Here is a 17,770-nt window from a genome sequence, read left to right as displayed (position 1 = left end):
TCGCGAAGTCGGTTTTCATACGACCACTGGAGTTGCAAAATTGTGATACAAAGTGCATTATTACTAATTGTCTATTATTCAGTAAACTTTACATTTTTCACAAAGGTATTGCTCAAGTTACTGACTGGTCATGATCATGTACAGCACAGCAGTACGCGACTGTGCCGTCGGGTGTACGCATTTCTAGTATGTGAAGAGAACTGATATCGATCCTTCGAGGCCCGATAACATTTGATGGACATCTTTCGTTATCGATGAAATTAGTCCTGAGAATAGCGTTTTTTTAGCTTTGATACGATCATGGAACTAATACTATCCATCGAACTAACTTGCTGATTTAGTATGGCAACTTGAAGCCAAACGTTGCAATATTCTAGAAAAAAAACCCTTTCTTTTAAAAAGCATTTTCTTTGTGCAAAAAACTATTTTTGTTTCGTAAAAATCCATTTTTTTGTGTAAAAACCTATTTTCTTTGCACCAAAACCTATTTTCTTTTTGTAAAATCCATTTTCTTTGAGCAAAAACCTATTTTTTTGCACATACCTATTTTCTTTGTTTGAAAACCTATTTTCTTTTTTGTAGAAAACATTTTCTTTTTGTTAAAAAAAATTTGCTTTTCGTAAGAAACATTTTGTTTTTGTATAAAACATTTTCTTTTTGTAAACCCTATTTTTTGTGAAAAACGTTTTCTTTTTGTAGAAACCTATTTTCTTTTTGTAAAAACCTATTTTCTTGTTGCACAGCAGCGTTCCGTCATGTTGCAGAGCCTCGGATCGCTCCTGTTGCCACCCCACAGTCCCTCGTGGGCTATTCAGCTCTGAGACTATTCGCCCCATAGTGGTGGGTTGTTTCTCGCTTATGTACACTCGTCTATGGGCGAATAGTCCCAGAGCTGAATAGCCCACGATGGACTGTCCTGTAGCAATGACTCGCATCATCCTCTGCATACTTCAACACTATTTCTTTAGTTATGGCACCTCCACTCTTTCAAAACAAATGATGACACCTTCAAGAACCAGAAAACGGTGAAGCAAATAGTTTTGTATGTTATAATAAAATTTCAAATACTACATGAATGAATGAATACAACTGCATAAAAATCAGTAGATATCATTGATACCAGAAATATACCAGTGTATCAAGAAATACAAAGTTTACAAATATAGTCTGAAATAAGCCTGAGTTTGGCATCTAGTACTTGAATTTATTGTTGACCTTTGTGTAATCGAGTTCACTGAGTCAATAGCTCGAATTTCTAAGGATTACAAACTGCAAGTTGAAATGAAATTTTGAACTTTGTTCTTTCTGCTCAACTACCAGAATCATGCATGTTGAGGTCCAAGGGTAAAAGTAAGGTAGACAGGGCACAGGAAGTTGGGATGCAAGGGAAATGGAAATCAGAAACTGAATCCGAATCCGAAACCGAGTCCTACGTCAGCATTGTAAAAATTATACGAAAAAGCCATTTTCTTTCCTTTGTCGAACACTTTCTGATTGTTTTATGGGTATCTTTGACTAAAATATATTTCCGAAATATGAAATACCTTCATTAAATGGTGTACTTTACAAAATTTCGAAATTAATGAAAACTTGTTGACCTCGCAGCACACGAGACTATACGAGATTCCATTGCGTAGTGCTGTCAACATGTCGAGCGCAGACTGGGAAGAAGTAAGGCGACTAGCGGCGGATTTTCAAAGAGCGTTGCTCAGCAGTACTGCCCAGAGGTTAGTAAAGCAAGGTTTTAGTGACTGCCTGTGACTATTAATTTGAAAAAAATGCCCTATTTGTCCTCACAATGATTCTTATTAGATTTGTTTGCAAACCATCTGTCTCAGACTCCCAGTGTCGGCTGCAGTGCAGTGTAGCTGTAGGATCACAAGCGTTATATTGACCGGGTAGTTTGTAAAAGTGTAGTTTATGCGATGAGAATATGCTACGATCCGACGTTCTGTTATGTAGCCTTAGGTGGTCATTGTTGTCAGGAACGATGCTTTGAATTTTTTGGTTCTATGTGGTTTTAGTAATGAAAATTGCTCATGGCCTGTTAGTAGGCTTAACTTCTGATAAGAAACTAAGTTTCTATTCGGATAATTATCCCCTTGGTGTCTAAGACTTTGAATATCGTTCTCAATACAGTTTGTCAGAACGAAATTGCATTGAAATTGTCAACAAACTTGTAGAAGACAAATTACTGGATGTAATCCATACCAATGATGGCAAAGAATACTTGACTCATGCACAGCTGACAAGAGAAATTCGAGATGAACTTATCGTTCATGGAGGTGAGATACAACACTTTATTAGTCCATGGAGGTAGTAGACTACTACCTCCATTATTAGTCATAGTGTGTAACTCCATAGTGATACGTTAATACAGCAGTGAACTATCAAAACACTTTCATTTCACTCAACATGTGTGTAGTGAATATTTTAACATACCTTGATGAACTGGATTATATAAATGGATCTGCTTATTTGGGTCAAGCTTGAGCAACATCTGGATGTAGAGTTACGGTAGAAGATAGACGAACTGCTTTTGTAATCACTTATCAGTGTTCTGTATTAAGACTGACCTGAGTCAAAGCAGGAATATTTTTAAACTCCTATTAGTCAGCTCATTTCTAAAACATACAGTATGGAAAATATTCTTGTGTCAGAGACAGTATTCTTGATTCAGTGGCTCATCCAATTGACGTAAACTGACCATAATACATGTAGTTTGCTACTATTTCTTGCATATATCCACCAAATATGATTATTTTCAAATCTTTGTGAGATAATATGATAAAATATCCACATTTCCTGTGAAATAATCTCCAGACATTCACCGAGATCATTGATACACATTCGGCAATAGACTTGTTCATAACATATGCACTCATGTACTTGATTGAATTATGGATTTTTTGTGTTTTTTGTCATGATACAGGAAGGATCAACCTTGTAGATCTGCAAGAGGTAAGTTTATAACACTCTTCATGTCATACAGTACATCTGACCTACATGCATTAAAACATTAAGCATGGTTACGGAAAAAAAATTCTAATAATCTAAGGTATAACGAACCCTCTTAGTCTCACATTTGCCATATATACTGGTCTACAGTTTGTTTCAACAGAGTTTGTGTCATTCACTTCTGGAGAAAATGGTTTCATTTCACACATGCAAATCTCAGTGAGCTTGTCTCTTCTGGCCAAAACGTTATTCTTGATTATGAAAGGAAAAATCTTAGTGGTGTTGCAAAATTTGAATTATTTTTATTTTTAAGGTGTCTATAACCTTGCACATCCATGATATCAGAATTTGTACATAATCGCAGCATTCATTGTACACTGAAACCATTGAAAGCAAAATCAATTCCAAATTGTTTCTTTTGGCACGCATCACAAAATTTCTTCCTCTCCACTCACCACACTATTTTATTACTGTTTCATCTCACCACACATCAATTACTGTTCTAATGTTTGGAGCTTTACTTCCAGTAGCAATATCTATGCATTGGAGCGTCTACAGAGACGTGCAATGAGACTTATTCTTGACATTGTTCCGCCTCTTTCCACTTATCAAATGTATACTCAGCTTCATTGGCTGCCTATTAACTTGAAACTCCGTTGTAACCGTATGGCCCAAATTTACAGAGCAACTCACAATCTAACCCCTGACTACATAACCAGTATGTTCAATAATTATATCCCTTCCAGATCACTTCGTTCTTCCAATCAGAACCTCCTTAAAGTTCCCAAAGCACGTACACTTCTTTATCAGAACACCTTGTCTGTTGCGGATGTGGATGAATATAACAATCTCCCCAAATCAATGAGGGACTCTGAGTCACTGACTAGTTTTAAGAAATCTTGTAACAACTATTTATATAATACTTACTTGTCTGATGCCTTTTCGTTTTTTTTATATTTGTACTTCTGTGTTTTTTGTGTTTTTCATGTTTGTGCTGTAAAGTGTAATATGATTTTATTTTGTCTATTCGACCTCCACGAAAGAGGTGTTTCACCTATGGAGTTATCGAGTTTAAATAAAGATTAATAATAATAATAATAATACATGTTGGCATAAAAAACTTGTGCGGTTTTCAGTATGTGAAGTGAGCATGGCGTCTTGCGCGCTGCTTACTGACTTAGTGCATTTATGATTGGAACACCCACATTTTTATTTGCACAGACTACCTGTAAAAATCACTGAGTTCACAGGGTGTCATTGACTGCTGGAAACCAGTGCATGTGATATGCCATGCTGGCTATTCTGATGTATTTCTACAATGTGGATAGAGACGATCTAATCTTTAAAGCATTAAGTAAAGGGCCTATGACATTCCTTATATTAAATGTACATGTACACGCATGCATGTCTATTTTCATCATGGAGTGATGGTTAAAAAGAAAAAGCCACATCTGTTGTATAGAGATGCTGTTTCTAATAGATGACATAATTACAACTGATGTACTTCACAACTTTAAACCACCAGAACATGAGCAAATACATATTGGTTCATTCACACTATGAGCCAGTACAATATTGTGGACTTTAGGATGGGTAGTTAATAATGTATGTTCCCGCTTTGGTTCCATTGCCAGATTCTCAATGTTGATTTCAGTCATGTGGAAACCAAAGCTAATGAGATTGTCAAGGCTGATAAGAGTCTCACGTTAATCCTTGGTCAGCTCATTGACACGTAAGGTTACACTCCTTATATTTATGAGTATAGTCCGATGTTACCAATACCATTGATTGTGCTGAAACAGTCCAATGTAAAATACTCAACAACATGGGTCATTGATCAGCCAAGACAGCAAAGTACGTCCATAGAGCTAGCCTCATTTGTGTCGTTCATGTCATCACAGCACAGAGCAACAACGCAATGGCCTCTATTCCATCCTCACTGATTCTGAATCGCTGCTTGCATTATTTTTACCGTTTGGCTTTTTTTGGGGGTGAAGTGGTGAAACAAAATATGTAATATGTGTGGTGTTTGTATGTTAAGAGAGAGAGAGAGAGAGAGAGAGAGAGAGAGAGAGATGAATACATGTAGCTTAGAAGGTGATTTTGTTTTTGTATTTGACAGTGACTACCTTGACAAATTGGCTGATGAGATCAATGACGCCTTACAAGAGTCAGGTCAAGTTAGTATCGGTGAACTTACCAAACAGTATGGCCTGCCTGGTGATTTCATTACAGAGGTATGTCAAATCATGATCATGAGATTCAAGTTTCCTCTACATCTAAAAGAAAGCCACTCTTTGTTCTTCCTGTTACCTACCACTTTTCTTTTGGAGTATGTTAAATTGAATTGTGCCTATAATACTCTATTTAAACCAGTTTAATACTCACATCCTGAATTTTGCTCATTCTAAATTCTCAGATGTCTTAAAAACAAAATTCTGAACCATGTATAATTAGAGCTTGATTTTAAAGCTTGTATTTTGACATCAGCATACATGTATTCATTACATCACATGTCAACTTTGTTAGCCTTGTTAATAATATTTGAAAGTTTCCATATTACAATTGCAACCTACCATATTTGAATGTTGTTTGCTCTAATACTGTCAGTGTCATCACCAAAGTAGATATGACCATACTGATCTGTTCTGGAGAAGATCTTTACTCCAAGTTACCCAAGTACAGGAACAAATAGCCTGTAATCTTGTCAATATTTGTATTCCTGTAACTTTCATCCATCTGAGTGCCCATCCTTTTTGCTGTTTTAATTATCATGGCTCACCAGGTGATAGAGGACAGACTAGGCACTATCATACAGGGTCAGATGGACCAGTATGACAGGGGTGTCATCTTCACAGAGGCATTTGTAGCCAGACACACTGCCCAGATCCGCGGAGTATTCAGTGCAATTACAAGGTAAAAATTCTATCCTGCATTTTTCAAATCAGATTCAATCTTTCATAGAAGATTTTGGTTCATCTTCTATCCATAGATTCACCTAGTATCTGTTACTGTGACCACTAAATAGTATTGCTTGACTTATGTACTATGGAATAGGTTGGAAAGGCTAACACTAAATGCCAACATGTAAAGGCAGTGAAAAGTAATTCACATGAGATGCACTTTCACATGACTATTTTCTTCTTTCTAGACCGACACAAGTGATCAACATTCTCAACCAGTACAAATTTCAAGAGAAGTTGTTTTACAGTAAGTGAAAATTTCACATGACATGTGCGTATATGGTAATGTTGTGATGTGACAGTGTAGTCATTTGTACTTCATTCACACATAGACGTGATTCACACTACAGAGTTAATGTCAAGTCCGAGTAGGCCCTGGTTTCAAAAAACCAACATGGATGTACCTTGTTGGCCCGGAGCTGGCCTTATTTATGTTGGTCAGTTCAGGGTCAACACAAATTTGCAGCTGGGTTCAAATTGTGGGTGTTAACATTTATGTAAGTCCTTTGCCCTTTGAAGCCCAAACAGTTGGCTTAGAGATGGGAGATTCAAATACAGTGTGAACGCAGACGTAAATTCTTGCACCTGACCCAGGTTATGGCCTGAGTGTGAATCTAGTATCTGTAACTGTGACCAGTATATTAGGGCAACATATTTTATTTTTGTGTTTCTCATCTCCCGACTGACCATAAATTTCAGCTCCGACATGAAAATAAAAAAACTTTTATTTGCGCCGCCTCAGAGGTGATTATCCTAGCAACAGCACCACCATCATCAAATTGTGAGATTGCAGCGACTCAGACTGAAAGGAGCTCTTAGAGCACAGAACACTGAAGTGAAAGACAAGAAATTGCAGTGACTGAATAGACAGAACATTGAACTGAAAAAAATATGCGATTTTTGTACTTAAAAATTGTAGAGACTGAATGGACAGAACATTGAACTGAAACAAATAGTTTTTAGCTCATATTTGGTTTTGTATATAAATACCAAAAAGAGCTTATATAATGAGTCGGTGGCGTCTGTATGTCTGTATATTTGTGGGTATGTATGTGCGGATGTATGTCCGTCACACACAAAGGCTCCCATACCGCCAGAGCTACCATCTCAGTATTTGGTGTACAGGTAGATGCAGGGGTTGAGATGTGAATTTGTTCAAATGAACACATCAGTGTCAAAAATGTGCAAATGAGGTAAGAAAAAGTGAAATCCTGCAAATGTGCAGGAGTGATGGCATGCCAGTAAGAAACAGGCCAACTCCACTGATCTTGAGTCATTTCCTGTCATTGTTTATGAACTGTTACATATTAACAGACCTGCTGAAACCATAGACAGTAGGGGGGGGGGGAAGACCGTCTATACTCAAACTAAGAGGGGCTTGTTTCTGCTATGCATGTTGCTAAAGTTGACCTCCAGTACCTAAAGTTTCAGGTTTGTCATTCTTGTTTTTCTGGTTTAAATATTTCTTGTTGTTTTTCTGGTTGTACTGTGCAGAAATCATTGTCATAACATCAACGGAGAATTTTCTTCCACAGAACAGATAGAAACAACATTTATTGTTGATCATTGGTAACCCATACTGGTATATACCAATTCTGATCAAATTTGAGCGACACCGTATAATTGCGGTATTTTTTTGGTACTTGTTTTTTTTATTTCGACCGCCCGCCCTGCCTGAGTATTCCTCTGGAGATGAGAAACAAAAAAATAAAAGGTTACCCTAAGCTCTGGCACAATTTTTAAGTCATTTACTGTTCATACTGTATAGTCCGTGTCCTTCATGAACTTTTCGAATCAGATTTTTTCATTTTTGGCACATGTTCATGTTGCAAAACACTCTTCATTTTATTTAATTATTTATTTATTTATTCATTTATTCAGATGACTAACCGGAGTAAATTCCAAATTACAGGCTCAACAGAACATAGATAATACATACAATTACACACAAACGTACAATTGACAAACAACCAAAAAGACAATTACAATGAACATACAAATCATCAATAAAATAATTCATCATGCTAGTTTTAAAAAGACTACATCTGTTGAAAATCTGAATACTCAAACTAAATTTTGATATATATTACGAATTTTTATTCTGGAATCAGGTACCCAAAATGGAAGGTTTACCCATAGACTACGTTGAAAGTTCATTTGAGTCAAATAGGAACGATTTATCCCAGATGAATTCATTCATATAGGAAACTAAGATCGGAAAGCTTTCTACGATTGTGTAAAGGAGGCCCTCTTATAACCTGCATGGAGATAGTTCATTTACATTTTCCCAATTTCTTTCCTCATTTTGTTTGCCAGCTGTAGTTGAAGATTTAGTCAACCAAGGTAGGCTAAAAGGTAGCATTGTGGGAGGAAGACAAGACAAGTCATCGTATGTCCCTGATATCTATGCAAAGACACAGAATGATTGGGTGGATTCATTCTACAAACAAAATGGATATCTGGGTGAGTTCAGTGGCCTTCAACAATTAATTAATATTACATGAAGTTACAGATTTTGTTTTGATTTCCTAATGTTTCTTTGTTGAAAATGATGCCAACATCTATGATGGTTATACTGACAGGTTCGTACCAGGTAGATTTCACTCATAGGCCAGGTTGGTTAACAAAAAATAGAAAATGGCTACATATCCTGTATAACACATTTTAATACACTTTACTTTTCAGTGATCCCAGAAGACAGACATTAATATGATTTTCAATGACCTGTTCATCTGCGACATATGTTAAGTATAGAGATTTTGTACAGACTTGACATGATAGTGATACGCGTGTCACTGCAATATATGTCATAGTCATGACCTTGAATGACCTAACATCAACGGAGTTTACACCGGCACAGGATCAAGGATAGTGTTTATCCCTCCAAAGTCAGAAAAGTTGTATCATCTTAATTTATTTCTACTAGACATTTAATGCAATGTGCACATAAATGTGTTGTGAATGGAGGGAGACTTAACTATTGTGAAAAGAAAGACAAAATCTCAAGGATTTTTGTGAAATTTTTGCCTATATATATTATTTGTTTTCCACTCCTATTTGATTTCAGAGTATGACACACTAGCAAGGCTTGGTATCACAGATGGCAAGTCATATGTGAAAAGGAAATACAAGTCAGAAAAGCTAGTATTCCTACAGAGTGTGTGTGTTGGTAAGGCAATCCGAGACAATGTAGAAGCCAGCTTAGATGAGGCCTTGTCCAGTAATTCATGGATAGATATTACAGTAAGTTGTAGTCTATGGTCGATCTGTGTTTCATAAATATATAAATTAGTGTATCAAACCATACTTACTCTGTATATACCATTCATCAGCATTCTCCCAGTATACCAAACCTGTATCCTGGACCTAAACATACTGAAGTGATCTTGGTAAATGTAATAACATCTCGCTCCAGGGTCTGTGGTAATATCAGCAATGTTGTTTTATGTTGCACAGCGCCCCCAACGGCCATGTTGGGAACAGCATGGTGAGCAAAGCAATACCCAATAAGCATTCGCGGGTTTGCTGACATGTATAGCATTCGCGGGTTTGCTGACATGTATTTCAGGATTGCTGGCCTTAGACAATCAACAAGGTCAACAATTACATGATCTTTCATAGGCCAACAGTGAGATAGCTCCGAATTCTTTCCCATGATAGAGATGTCACTCACTAAACAATTCATATGCTCACCTACTTTGTATCTCCTCTGCCTCTCGCAGCCATTACTTCCATCACCGTTTACAGAAAGCGATGCAAATCAGCTCTTACAGCATATCATCAAAGAGAAGACAGGGGCTAGGATATTCTGTGATAGCATCGTAGCCAGCCAGAAGTTCATCAACAACTGTCATAAACCGTTTGAAAGCTTGATGAGGTTAAAGGCTGAATCAGTAAGTAGACCCAAAGTTCAATTTATTCTGTGTTCTGTGTATTTTATTTCTACTTTCTCCAGGTATACATAGATGAATTCAGTCAGATATACGTGTCAAGGCTGTACTGACACATATACTATATTATTGTCACACTGTAAATGGTATTTCCATGTTTGATATTTAGACAGAAGATGTACAGCATACCCAGACAGTCTTCTCCACAAATAAAAATATTAAGTGGGTGGCTAATTTGCATAATCATTTGCGTAATATTACATAATCATTTGCATAATATTTACATATAGTTTGTGTTCACCAAAAATTGACAAAACAGGGTACTCATGGAGCAGAGCCCCTCCACTGATTTTTTTCAAAATTTAGTACATCCTCACTATAAAGTTGCATAAGCTCCTACCCTTGTTTAACTCAAATAAAGAAAGGTTAGGAGATTAAAATATACCGTAACAGTTGTAAAACTGCTCAGATCAAAGAAACTATTAAAAGATGTAAAGCAATTAGACATCGAAGTTCCCGTGACAGCATCACTAGGAAAATACTACGTTTTTCAGTACGTTTATCAGGGTTCTCTGACCCTGCGCACCCCTGGTACCAAAATAGAAGAGTCCCACTCTGATGTCATATCCGCCATTGTTTACAGTATATTTTCATTCACGCACGCGATCTGGGATTTTATTCTCTTCACATGCATTTTCATTTGTTTAAAGCAATTAACGCTCCATCTGTTTAGAGTTTCTACCGTTGACTATAACAATTTTCATTGCTATGTTGCTGTTTTCAAAAGATACTGGCCGTTTGATCTTGGAAGGTTGAGTTGCTTTTAAGTGCAGCCAAAGAATGCCGGTACGGTGACAGACAGTTCCCTAAGCTATGCTATGCTGTTGATCGGCAGCATACATGATGTCTTCGTTCCACGTTTACTTTTTATTTCAAGATGTGAGTCAAACAGAAATTTCACCAAATTGCCACTTCTGTATCTAGGGAATGTGTAATCAGTTTGATTTCAAAATATTTCGTCAATTAAGAGCGGAAATCGTCGCTGACTTTTGCTGTCTTTTGACTATGGTTGTATATCAATTTTTCTGTCCTTCACAATTTCTTTGGATTAGTCGATGGAGTCAAGGGTTCAACGATAGCGTCGCAGGCCGCGACGCTGTTTTGGGCTGGGGAGAACCCTGTATTTGAGGGTGTTAAAAGAATGTAAGTACTTTCTTGGGGGGAAATTCTGCAAAATCAATCGAGACAACACTTTGATCTTGATGCGACCACTCAGTTTATTATGTGAATGGGTTGACAAGTCGGTCGAGCTTCTCTCGCGGTCTTTCTTCCGCTATGATCGTCGTGACATATCTTGACGAGGTACTAAAATGACTAATTCACATATACAACAACAGCAAAATGTGCCTTATTGATTTAAATTAACACTTTATTGAAATTAAATACAGAAACAAACAAAAGCACGGCATAAAAACATTGCCGTAAACCAAACCCGCCATCCCAGAACAAAGGCTGACGGTGGGTTTCAAAAGCATGGGCGGCCGAAAATTAAACTGGGCGGCGTAGATTTTATCTGGGCGGCCATGAAATTAAAGTGGGCGCACCGCCCACTTAAAAGGCACCGTGGAGAACACAGCCAGAGATCCTAAAAAGTTTGAATGTGCCGGAAATATGTTATCCATTATGGATGCATGTTGCTAGTCACTGTGCCCCTTGACTTTTTAAAAATATCTGAAGTTTGAGTCAGTATAAGAATTTCTTGAACTATCCCTGAATCAGCCCGGTATCATGGATATAATATGCAAAATTAATATCAGTTGACTTCACTCTTGAGTCTCTAGTTCACAAAATTGAGTTGGTTGACACCCTGTTGCTAGTACCCAGCAGGTTTACAAACCATAATGGTAAAATCCAAGCCAGCAGGCTCATTTTGATAATGCCAGACTCTGAGTTGGTGTAAACTTCCAGTGCGTATTCAAAAAGCATGAAGCTGCACAGACGTCATGCGGGTTTTAAAGCAAAAAGCCAAGTTTTCTTCAGAGATGAAATGAGCAACACCAAGACAAGGAGTAAGCGGTTTGCTGGGATTTAAGACAATGAAAAATAACAGTAAAGTTTTCAGGTAAGACTTGTTATCCCACCTTACTTTGTCAATTCTTTTTTCTTCCCTCCCACAAAATACAGGATTCAAAGAATGCCACGTCAGCTTTCCTTCAAGAAAAAGACACCACAGCAGCGACAGTGAATGCTGGAGATGGCAAGAAAGACAAACGGGAGGAGAGAAGGAAGCGTGCAGGGGCAGGCAGTGGCAGCACACATTCCGGGGGTGGAGGAAATGCCAGGGAGGTGAAAACCAAGAAGACGAAGAAATCGAAGGGACGAGGAGGAGGGGAGGAAGATGAGGAAGATACTGAAACATCAGCTCCAGGTAAGAGGAGTTTGTGTTTTTCTTCAAATGGGGATTTTGCGTGAGAGCGCATTATGGGTTGTCTTATCATCTATGACTCAAGTTTATGCTGGGTTTTTTAGTGTTCACGTAGTGAACGAACAGTGTTTTAACACCCAAAAAGTTTGAAAACATGAGTGAAATGCAGTCTTCCTTGCCCTGTTTGCTGAATGTATCAATGAAGAGAATCCTGCCAATTGGTTTTGTTTTGCAGCATCCAAGGGCAAACACAAAGAGATCAAGTTCATGTCCGTGGAGGAGATAGAACAAGTACTTAGCAAGAATCTGAATGACTGCAGTGAGGAATTTATATCAGAAATAGCATCTGAACTCCACAGGTAAGATCATGTCAATTTTTCTCTGAAGTTAGAGATAGGTTTGACTGGATTGCAATACTGTTCCCTCTGATATGTAGAAACATGGAAATATTTCTTTTATACTGGCGTAGTCATTTGACTGTCTTAATACCACATTCAATCCAATCTTGTAATACCATTTCTGTTATTTTGTTGTTTTTTGTTTCACAAAGAAACCTACACAGTATGAGAGACAGTAATTTACATCTGAGCTTCCTTGAAAGACAAGTTTAGGAAATGACATAACTCTTGAGCTAGCAAATTCCTTTTAATCTGTGCAAAGTAATTCTACGCATTGTGAATTGTTTACTTAGATGTATTATACAGCAAGTTTTATTTATAGACGATAATGATATTCTCGCTGCAAGCTGCAAAAGCCAACTTGGTTACAGCAGTTCAATTACACAACTTACAACACACCTTGTGTTCGTATTCTCACAGGCCTCTCACCAAAGCATATCAAGATATAGCAAGGTCAGTATTCCTTGAAGCCACCGGTGAGGGCGCTAGTGGTGACCGAAGGAAAACACACTCGGAGCTCCAAGACAAGGTCAACGGACTTTGGACGAATATCAAACTGTTTGAAAAGGGAATCAGGGTAGTTGGTGGTGAGTTGTAACACCATAATCTCCATTTTATTTTCTTCCATACACAGAACACAAATTATGACAAAAATGTTTGTGAATGTTCAAATTTCAGTGAAACAGTACATTGCTAACCACACAATATCATGCTGTACATATGTAAGTTTGACATTCCAATTTGTTGACATAGTCTTGTATGAGTGTTACAAGAAACAGAGTTTTCAATCTATAAAATCAATAATATACTGAGTTTGAAATGCAAATTATGATAATTGAAAATGCACAAACTTGGCTATTGCATAATGAATAAATAAGGCTAATCCCAGAAATCTGATGATTTTTATGTATCTTACTATTGAATGTAAAGAAAAAGTGTTACTATTCAGATCAGGAATTTTATGAATATTCAGTGCAGTGTGAGGGGATACATTTGCAACTTGCTACAGAACCAGTCAAAAACTTCATCCTTTTCAGTAGCAGTTTTGCCATGATTTGTCATTCATCACACATCCTATGCACACAGATCACAGCGAAGTACACACACATTTCAACCAATGATAGCCAAATACAGCTGAAACTTGTTCAGCCAGAGAGTGCCTAGTTTCTGAACTCATACTCATTTCCACATGACAGTACATAATGTTATTGTCAAACTTCAAACTCTATCAGTGTTGAATATTCCAAAGTAATTGACTACACTTATGCAATTATACATCGTGACACAAAACTGCCATCGTGAGTTATTTTCATGCAAAGAGTTGTTCCTCTAATGCAGCAAAATGTAGAATTGTTTATTCTTCATCACAAAAACAAAAAATGCTAGAAGATAAGGTATTGTGGAGATTGTGTAACCACCCATGTATTGTGATGTTCCTGACAATGTGAATTTTGAAAACACTTTTGTGGCATTCATGATGCTGCAATTGGCGGAGTCGTTATTTTGAAAAATCAAAAGGTGGGATCACTGCTCATTTATTATTTTTTGTGCATTGTGGAAGACAGCTACACTTTGAGATCCTATGTTTTACAGAGGAGCTGCAGATACACTTGTCAAGATATCTACTGAAGACTCTGTGCTCAGACATATCTAATTTACTCTTTGAAACCATCGCTAGGGACAACATGGTGACTGTTAGGGAAACAACCATTACACCAGAGGTGAGTCAGGATCAATAAATTTAACCTCAACCCGGCCAATGTCAGCAAATCACCATAATGTATGATATAACAATGAGCTACATGTATATGGTCACTGAAAAAGGAAGATTTAGAATCTGTATCAAGACCTCTAGCCTCCATATTTTCTTCATGCTGTCAAAAAAGTGTGTGACATCTAAGTTTCATGTACACGTTAAAGGGCCTGTGGCTGTAGTTCAAGGATCTTTTCACTATTTTCATTTTGTATGTCAATTGCAATTCAAGCTCTTGTTTTACTTTCCAAAGCGTAGTGGAACACCCACTATCTAATGTGTCAACACTGCATCTAATGTTATTGTTTACATGTGAATTCCGGTCCAGGCAAGAATTCACTTGTCAACAATAACATAGCAGTCTACACATAATGCACAGGCTAAGTTGACAAGCTGAATACTATGTATCTCAATCTTGGAATAGAAAAAGAACTTCCAATTTAAATACAAAACAAAAAGTGTTCAAAAAATAATCAAAGTTACAGCTACTGCCCCTTTAATGTGTGATGACCAACTATTTTCAGTTGTCATCAAGCTATGCTAGCAAGCTAGCAGTGTGCATCGACATCTGATCTCTCACAAATATCTCCAGTTCATTGCAGCCATTGTTTCATTTAGTGAACAGATCATATCTATCAAGGTCCAGTGCCTCAGAGAGATATTCCATTGAGCACCCTTTACATTGCTGATATCTACTTTATTACAGATCCGTGCAAAGCTGCTGACCAAGTTCCCAGACAGAATCAGTAACAAAATGAGTAAACTGCATGCGTCCCTTGCTGGCAAGGTAAGTCTGTCATGCTCTCTAACTTGCTAGATTTCTTTCAGAAAGTGAAAAAAGCAAAAGAGTAAAACGTATTTATGCATATTGCCAAAGCCTCATAGTGATTTATATTCCAACATAAGAGGGTTAATGTCACTGCTCCGTCAGCAAAGTTTTCATCAACTATTGCTTGTTTGGCAAATCTTAGAGCTTTGAAGTCAAGTGTGTTTTGATCTGTTCATCTATGTGTAAACAGGTCCAAATCACCAATGATAACAATGATTTATGGCCAAGCCATGGTGGTGAAAGCATTTAACAGTCTGCAAAGCATACTTTCTACCCACTTTCCTAGAGGATGGACAAAGAAAGCAATGACATAGTTTCCTGCATGTACCAGGAGTAGATACTAACACTTTAAATGCTCCTACAAAAATCTTCAACTGTGGTATAGGGACATTCCCTACTCTGATGATATCACATATTATCAATATTTTGGTCTATAAGTAATCGTAGAAGGGTATTTCGTTTTCTCATGAGCCTGAGAAAAAGAAACACCCCTTATCAATAGATGAGATCTGCAAAGACAATACCAGCAAGTTCATTCATTTAAAAGGTGTATTCTTTCGTCTGTCAGTAATTTCAGCTATAAGTTTTGTAAAACGTAGATAACACAAGATTTTATGCCAATAAATCTTCTCCATTCATCATTATCCATTATCGCTTGATTTTCATTCTCAAACAATGCTCATTACTTTAGTAAACTTTCTATAAGTGAATTTATTTCAGAAATCAATCATGAGGCAGTACCATTAGAGGAATAAACACTGGAGTTTCTACTGGTGATGACATAAGTGTCTTGTGTAGTGTATGAAATATATTCAAACGCTGTAAATAATTTTCTGTGAATTTCAATCCCAACCACTCATTTTTCTCACACTGCCTTCAGTTTGAGAATTAAAACAAAATTTTCTCATCCCCTTGTGTTCAAAAGAACGGCTACAAAATTCATGTTTTTTCATTGCCTTACAGACATTTGATGATTTCAGTGAAGAGTTTGAAGATGCAGCCTCACTCTGTGACGTAATGCTGAAAAAGACGGACAAGAAAAAAGAAAGGTGAGTTGATGGTGACAGCAGACCTTTACACAAGGTCATCAAATATTAATCTGATCACTACCGACTGACAACATGACCATATTTTGCATAACAAAGCTGAACCAAAATAGAGGAGGGCAGGAGATAGTCCATCAAGCACAGGGTTGTTAGGGATCCTGCAGACAGTCTGACTTTGGAGTCATAAACAAGAGTAGAGCTTACATTTTATTACATGCCTCAATGTGAGTGCAAATCAGTGTATTGATTTGAATAGGAGCATCGGTGGAGTTAGCAGGCCGTTGAACGATGTACTAACTGGTTTCCATAGTTACCCAGTCCGGTGAAACTCTTCGATGTTTTCAACATCAGGTAGACGCTTAACGCTAGATGTAAAATATCCATGCTATTTTGATTTTCGTTAAAATCTCTTTGATGCTGGTCGATAATGGTAAAATTGTTTGAGAATGCCCTGCATGTAACTTAATGTCATATAGCGTTAACTGTGAAAAGGTATGTAATAAAAAATATTATTACCTGAGTGCATTGGTTTATGTGCCCTCCTGGCGTTGGGTAAGTTGTCACCTGCTCTTGGGCACCTAAACCCATGTATTCTAGCAATAATATATAATGTTATTGTTAATGTACATTTTCAATTCTAATAATCACACTTTGTTCATACTCTAGCGGCTCCTTTTGCTCTGGGTTCTGTGAAATTGCTCACTGAACAAGGGATTTTTATTCTTGCAACATGTCTATTTATCCATGTATTTCTTCTGCTTTCTCATCGTATCTCTAGGCAATTGGTGTTCAACCACAGGCAAGCCTTGATGGACCAGCTCCGCAATGAGAATGAGCCAGCCATGGCGTTACACCTAGCGACGGTGCTGCTCTTCCAGACGCACACTCACTGCATGATCCACGCCCCTGGAAGGTGTGTACCTCAGCTCATCACTTTCCTGGCTGATTATTTACCACCCGAGCAGCTTGAGAAACTGCAGAAGTTCCAAAGCCTCGTCCAGAAAAGACTCGGCACAGGCAGAGAGAGACAGGATGAAAACGAAGAAAAAGACGAAAGCGAGGATAATCGAGATGAGGATGCTATTCATCAGCTTAATGACATGCTGCCAACAGTGAAGGAAATTGCACTTGCAAAGAAGTCTGCCACGACAGTGGAGACTTGAAGATCGCCACCAAGTGGTAGAAATGTGAAATCTGTATCACGATCGTGACTTTAAAATTTGAATATATATGTTGAAGAAAATAAATTCCTTATGTCAGCAATGAATACTGTCTTCATCCTATTTTGATGCTTGTGTGTTGTAGTGGATATTTAATATGCATAGACATTTGGTATGGTGTGTGCACTCAAATGGAAAGTCTGAAAGTTTAAGCATTCACTTTCAATATCAAGAAAGAAAACCAGGGGTCATGGTGCAGACTTTGGTACTGGAGACACAAATTACCTAAGCTACATTTGAAATTCAAAATGGCCACCATCGCTATGTTAACTCTATGGGGATAAATTG

At 37.5% G+C, this 17,770-nt stretch overlaps 1 protein-coding gene across 1 annotated transcript; it reads left to right on the top strand.

The window, feature by feature from the left end:
- Positions 1-1,552: 1,552 nt before the first annotated feature.
- On the top strand, positions 1,553-17,529 carry LOC139142695 (E3 UFM1-protein ligase 1-like). The gene is made up of 17 exons (XM_070712758.1): positions 1,553-1,727; positions 2,140-2,285; positions 2,933-2,961; positions 4,593-4,690; positions 5,081-5,195; positions 5,744-5,874; positions 6,110-6,168; positions 8,238-8,384; positions 8,989-9,164; positions 9,644-9,814; positions 11,996-12,239; positions 12,472-12,595; positions 13,055-13,221; positions 14,228-14,355; positions 15,094-15,174; positions 16,180-16,265; positions 17,041-17,529. The coding sequence occupies exons 1-17, from the start codon at positions 1,648-1,650 to the stop codon at positions 17,423-17,425; spliced, it is 2,367 nt and encodes a 788-aa protein (XP_070568859.1). The 5' UTR covers positions 1,553-1,647; the 3' UTR covers positions 17,426-17,529.
- The last annotated feature ends 241 nt before the right edge of the window (positions 17,530-17,770 follow it).

Source organism: Ptychodera flava, chromosome 10 (genome assembly GCF_041260155.1).
Source record: "Ptychodera flava strain L36383 chromosome 10, AS_Pfla_20210202, whole genome shotgun sequence".
NCBI classification, from domain to species: Eukaryota; Metazoa; Hemichordata; class Enteropneusta; family Ptychoderidae; genus Ptychodera; species Ptychodera flava.
This window is presented reverse-complemented; position numbering and strand designations above follow the sequence as displayed.

Bases quoted from the DNA above. Each gene is read 5' to 3' on its own strand.
- LOC139142695 (XM_070712758.1), top strand. From the start codon at position 1,648: ATGTCGAGCGCAGACTGGGAAGAAGTAAGGCGACTAGCGGCGGATTTT. The intron at 1,728-2,139 runs GTTAGTAAAGCA...TTCTCAATACAG, and splicing joins CTCAGCAGTACTGCCCAGAG to TTTGTCAGAACGAAATTGCA. The intron at 6,169-8,237 runs GTAAGTGAAAAT...TTTGTTTGCCAG, and splicing joins TCAAGAGAAGTTGTTTTACA to CTGTAGTTGAAGATTTAGTC.